This window comes from Ictalurus furcatus, chromosome 23 (genome assembly GCF_023375685.1).
Source record: "Ictalurus furcatus strain D&B chromosome 23, Billie_1.0, whole genome shotgun sequence".
Taxonomy (NCBI): Eukaryota; Metazoa; Chordata; class Actinopteri; order Siluriformes; family Ictaluridae; genus Ictalurus; species Ictalurus furcatus.
The window spans coordinates 12,647,181-12,653,631 of record NC_071277.1 but is presented as its reverse complement, the minus strand read 5'-3'; the positions used below and the strand labels follow the sequence as shown (position 1 = coordinate 12,653,631).

The following is a 6,451-nucleotide window of genomic DNA, read 5'->3' as shown; positions in this document are numbered from 1 at the left end:
TTGTTTTCCTATGAGGAGAGATTTTGTGGGAGTTGTCAAGCGCTAGCTGTGTTATGCCCCAAAGCAAGCAGGAGGCAAGGAGCACATATGCCCAGAGATTCAGACTCCTAGTGCAAATTTAGCTTGATTTCCATTGTTGCTACACTGTAACTGTTTTGCATTTGTGGGTATATATGTTACAAATATTGAATATGTTTTTAAAACTGATTACTGAATGCCTCATGGTATTAAGGGGTTTAGTTAACATATGGGTGTTTATACACTCACTGTCCACTTAAATAGGAACACCTGTACACCTGCTCGTTTATGCAGTTATCCAATCAGCCAATCATGTGGCAGTAGCACAAAACATAAAACCATGTAGATACAGGTCAAGAGCTTCAGTTAATGTTCACATCAAGTGTGATCTCTGTGACTTAAACTGTAGCATGGTTGTTGGTACCAGATTGGCTGGTTTGAGTATTTCAGAAACTGATCTCCTGGGATTTTTACACACAATAGTCTCTAGAGTTTACAAAGAATGGTGTGGAAAAACAAAAAGCATCCTGTGTGCAGAGAGTCTGCAGGCTGAAACACCTTGTTGATGAGAGAGATTAGGGTCATTCCATCTCAAAAGTAGTTAAATGCAGGTTGCTATTGGACCATTTTCAATTTTCCAAATTGTTTTAAGAAATTACCTCTATGTATTGGCATTGCAAAATCAGCTTTTGTTTGTTTGTTATAAATGTTACTTTTTTTAAACATCATTGGCCATCTTTGTGTCATGGCACAACAAATTTTGGTTAAACAGCTGTTTATGGATACTTCAATATCTGGCCTCAGCATGCAGCATAGTCTTAGCTCCTTGGAACAAAAATGGATCTCTAGAGCACATTACAAAGTGTGTGTGTGTGTGTGTGTGTGTGTGTGTGTGTGTATATACACATACACACACACATTGTTTTACAATTGACCAGTGTCATAAACAGAGCTGTGCTGTTGTTTCTCCTGTGATAAAAGCAGTAAGTGACTACAAGTCAGAAGTCTGTGCCCATTATAGCCTCAGATTCCTATTCTTTTCTGACAAGAGTGGAACCCAATGTGGTCTTCCGCTGTTGTTGCCCATCCATCTCAAGGGTTTATGTTTTGTGCATGCTGAGATGCTTTTCTGCTCACCAAGATTGTAAAGAGTGATTGTATGAGCATCCTTCCTGGCAGCTTGAACCAATCTGGCCATTTTCCTCTGACCTAAATGAGTAGGTGTGGAGGTGTTCCTATTAAAGTGGATGGTGACTGTATAACATACGATTGATTGAATGTTATTTGAATGTACACAAGTGAACACGTTTCAACATATAATCAAACATATAGCAATTATAATTTACGGTTATCTGTTTTATTGCATTTTGAAGAATGCAAAAATAACACTGACTCAGTGTTGCATCAAAAACGGTGTGCATGATTGAATTCTAATGTCTGAGATCTAACCTATTGATGAAAAAAAAATCTATTTAATTCAATTTATTTCTATAGCCAAAGCTGACCAAAGTGCTGTAGGCACCTACATCTGAGAAAATTCAAGGTTAAAAAATATGCAAAGTATAAATTCTCTTGTTAGAATGACTAAGTAGATACAGTCATATGCCAAGAAGAAAATAATGGGTCTTAAGGCAAGATTTAAATTCGTCAATGGTTGTAGCAGATCTTACTCTAAAAGGTAGCGTATTCCACATGTTGATTGAATGTGAAGTTATTTTCTGCTTTCTGTGAAGAGAAAGTACCAAGTTAATTGGTAGTTAATTAATTACAATGGTCACCCCCTTTAATTCGCTATGAGAGAGCGAGCGAGCGAGAGAGAGAGAGAGAGCGAGAGTAGTTGTATAGAATAAGATTCTTACAGTAACACGGATGAACAATATTTTACTCGTTGTCGCCATAACGAATTAGCAGCAGTGACTCGCCCACCCCTGGAGCGGTTTTAGTGGATCTGTCCCTTTCAGAACAGCAACACGACATCCGCGAACAATCCGCAGTGACTTCCTCCATCACACACAAAGAACAGGGAATATAACATCTTAGAAGACTATCGTTTTCTTTTGTGCGCGTTAAGAAATCAGCCGTTAAAGGACACGGGTTGGTGGTTGGAGACTGTGCCGCGGGAATTAAACCCCTCAGTCTCACGCAATCCGCAGAGACACCGATTCGTCTGGAGGGCGGAAAGCGAAGGGTCTGGGAGGTGCCCTGTCAATCCCAAATCCCAACTCATGACTCAGGTTACTGGAATCACTCGCTATTTTCTACAATCGAAGAAAGGGACGTTTCACACAGTGAGTCAACGACTTGGATCAGTGACGTGTGTTATACAATTGGACGGCATTTTAAGGGCTTAAGCCATTCATTCAATGTGAAAAACATCCAGGCAGTTATTTGTAGGGAAACAGCTGGAATGTTCAGCTCATTATTGAGTTTCACAACTCTCAACTCTGAATATGAGTGTAGCATTTGTCCTACAAGAAGTGCGCTGTGTGATATTTTTGTTCTAATTTGTCAGTTTACACAAAAGGCTACATGATTTGTGGAACGGATTTTAATCATTGTAATCGTCAGTCTTACGGCGAGCTTCAAGACATGACTGCGCACACTCTCAAGGATTTAAATGTATTTAATATAGAGAATAGCGCCATACGCATCAATGTAGGAGGCTTTAAGAGGAAACTACTCTCTAGCATACTGTCTCGCTTCCCTGAGACGCGACTTGCCCGTTTGCTGCGATGTCAGTCAAAAGAATCTATATTGGAACTGTGCGATGACTACGATGACGCTGAAAGGGAATTCTACTTTGATCGAAATCCTGCACTTTTCCCCTATGTTTTGAATTTCTATAACACAGGCCGTTTGCATGTTATGGAAGAACTCTGTATTTTCTCATTTACCCAGGAAATTGAATATTGGGGGATCAATGACTTTTTCATTGACTCCTGTTGCAGCAGCACCTACCACTGCAGAAAAATGGAGCCATACCAGGAGGAGTGGGAGGACAAAAGTGAGGAGGGCAGCACTACTTCTTCTTTTGATGAGATTTTAGTATTCTATAGTGATGCCACCAAATTTGACAAGCAGCCACTTGGGAGAATCAGGAGGAAGGTTTGGCTGATGTTGGACAACCCTGGCTACTCTGTGTCCAGCCGGGTCATTAGTGTTTTCTCTATCCTGGTGGTGCTGGGCTCCATAGCCACCATGTGCATGAACAGCATGAGTGATTTTGCCACACTGGACAGTGAAGGCGTGCTTCAGGAAGATCCCCATTTTGAGACTGTGGAGCATTTTGGAATAGGATGGTTCACATTTGAACTGGTTATCAGGTTTGTTGTTGCACCAGACCTACTCCATTTCTTTGAGCACCCATTAAATATGATTGACTTGGTGTCTATTCTACCATTTTATCTCACACTACTGATTGATCTGGTGGCTGAGAGGCGTCCCACACTGGAGAACTTGGGACGTGTGGCACAGGTCCTGAGGCTGATGCGAATCTTCAGAATCCTGAAGCTGGCACGTCATTCCACTGGCCTGAGATCACTTGGAGCAACATTGAAAAACAGCTACAGGGAAGTGGGTCTGCTACTGCTGTATTTAGCAGTGGGGGTGTCATTCTTCTCTGTGATGGCCTATACCATTGAGAAGGAGGAAAATGATGGACTGACTACTATCCCAGCCTGCTGGTGGTGGGCAACAGTCAGTATGACTACTGTGGGGTATGGAGATGTGGTGCCAGGGTCTATTGCAGGAAAACTCACTGCTTCAGCTTGCATCCTTGCTGGCATCTTGGTGGTGGTGCTGCCTATCACACTGATTTTCAACAAGTTCTCTTTGTTTTATAAGAGGCAGAAACAGTTGGAGATCGCTATGAGGAGCTGTGACTTCAGTGAGGACATTAAGCAAGTACCTTCAGTGAATTTGAGGAACTATTATGCATATAAAGTGAAGTCTCTAATGGCCAGTCTGTCCAACATGAGTCGCAGTTTTCCCAGTGACCACAGCTTGAATGGGTCACTGCAGTAGCTCAGAGGGATTGAAAGCACTCACATGTGTATGGCTCTATCAGAATACATATTCAAATAAGCTGCATCTTGTAGTACAGTTCTATCCTACCATCAAAACCCACTTACCTGATATTGATTGTGTTTACTGAGTTCAAATGTGTATAGTGATCCAGGATTCTCTGCCTTAGAGAATCAATATAGTTGTTCAATATAGTATGTGTTGGAAAAAATATCCCCAAACCAATCAATAACATTTCATGAGACCAGACAGCGTATCCGCAGTTATAGAAATATTTTGTGTATGTCTGTTGGAGTTCTGTACTTGAGCAAAGTTTAATCAGTATTGACTGTCATCACCACATATTTTACTGTTTACTAAAAAACTGAGTATGTTGTTGCAAAATATGCCGGAGTATAATCCTCTTGTAAGTGTTTATTGTAAAGACTTATATTATAAAGTGTTCTACGGTGGAAGTGCATTTGCTGAAGGACTAAATATAAAATGATATTACCTTAGTCCACTGCTGTCTTATGACCAAGGACAGAAATAGACGCAGTTGAAGGTTAAATGTGATTTAACTTTATGACTTAAATATCTGATGCCAATGTTCAATTAAAGATCCGACTCCCAATTTATAATAATTTGGTAACAAGTATCTGACTCCAGTTTACTAGGTTAACGTAATGTAACTGATTCCAAACAATAACCATTTAGTTGGTGCTGGAATTGTAATCAGTGTTCAATAACATTATTCCAGAAATTAAAACAAAATCTAAGATAAAACAAAGGGAACCTGAGTGAACCCAAAATACAGATTTTAAATGATAATGTTATTTATTGAAGCAAAAAAGTTATCCATTACCACCTGGGCCTGTGTGAAAATGTATTTGCCCCCATAGTTACGAATTCCCCAAATCTATGAAACTACATTCATAATGGGGTTCAGCTGAACTAGACTCAACTAGGCCTGATTACTGCCAACCCTGTTCAATCAAATCAACACTTAAATATAACTTTTTCAACAGTATGAATTTGGTTAAAAGGTCTTACCCAGTAACACACTATGCCAAAATTGAAAGGAAATTCCAGAAATTATGAGGAAGAAGGTGATTGAAATACATCAGTCTGGGAAGGGTTACAAAGCTATTTCAAATGCTCTGGGACGCCAAAGAACCACAGTGCACAATAAAACTCTGCACAATAGTGAGCCTTCCCAGATGTGGCCGACCTTCAAAAATTCCTCCAAGAGCACAGCAACTACTCATCCAGCAAGTCACAAAAGAGGTAAGAACAACATTAAAGGACCTACAGGCCTCTCTTGCATCAATAAAGTTCACTGTTCATGACTCCTGTATAAAAAAGGCACTGGGCAAAAATGGCATCCATGGAAGAGTGGCAAGGCAAAAACCACGCTAACCCAGAAGAAAAAACATGGTGGTGGAAGTGTGATGGTGTGGGGATGCTTTGCTGCTTCAGGGCCTGGGCAACTTGCAGTAACTGAGGGAAGAATGAATTTTGCTCTCGACCAGAAATTCCTAAAGGAGAATATCTGGTTTTCAGTCCGTAAACTGAAACTCAAGCACAACTGGATTATGCAGCAAGACAATGATCCAAAGCATAGGAATAAACCCTAGTCCTAGAAGTAACTGAAAGACTAGTTATCGAGTTAGAAGAAGCGTTTGGTTGCAGTTATTGCTGCTAAAGGTGGCATTTTAAGTTTAAGGGGGCAGTTAGTTTTCACATTGGTAATAGGTGTAGGCTAACCTTTTTTGCTTCAATAAAAAATAAATAAAATATTGTATGTTTACTCTGGTTGACTTTGTTTTGTTGTATTCTGTTTGAAGATGTAAAACTGTTTAGTATGATATATATATGTACACAAAACAGAAGAAATACTTTTTCAGATAATTTTTCACAGCACTGTATACATTTAATTTAAAAAGCTTTATGTTTATATATATTTATATATATATAGCTTTTACTAGGTTGTCACATTACCCTGTCAGAGATGTATACAAATTTGTTAAGTAATTGTTCTGTTAGCTCAGAGGTTTAACTTGCAAGCAAAGGCCTTTGCCATTTACTTGTCAGAGGTCTGTTTTAAATTTGTGTAACATTCCATTTTTCTAATCAATATTATTAATTCATCTGTGAATATTCATTTAGCACACTACCTTTCAATAAGTACTGCTGAGTACTTTAAAGATAACACAGTTTTCAGAAAATTAGATACTCCCTTGAGGCTAGATGGCAGAGTCTCTCAACTAAGATCTTCCTTCCCCTAACTGTCATACCCTGCTTATACCCCATGCACATCTTTGATGGGTATAATGAGTATCAATGGGGAGAGACATATATATGTATATATATGTGTGTGTGTGTGTGTGTGTGTGTGTGTGTAATATTTTATTTATATATATATATATAT

At 39.3% G+C, this 6,451-nt stretch overlaps 1 protein-coding gene across 1 annotated transcript; it reads left to right on the top strand.

Moving 5' to 3' along the window:
* The first annotated feature begins 1,688 nt into the window (after positions 1–1,688).
* LOC128599965 (potassium voltage-gated channel subfamily S member 2-like) lies at positions 1,689–5,546 on the top strand. Its single transcript, XM_053612043.1, has one exon. The coding sequence runs from the start codon at positions 2,548–2,550 to the stop codon at positions 4,039–4,041; it is 1,494 nt and encodes a 497-aa protein (XP_053468018.1). The 5' UTR covers positions 1,689–2,547; the 3' UTR covers positions 4,042–5,546.
* Positions 5,547–6,451: the final 905 nt, after the last annotated feature.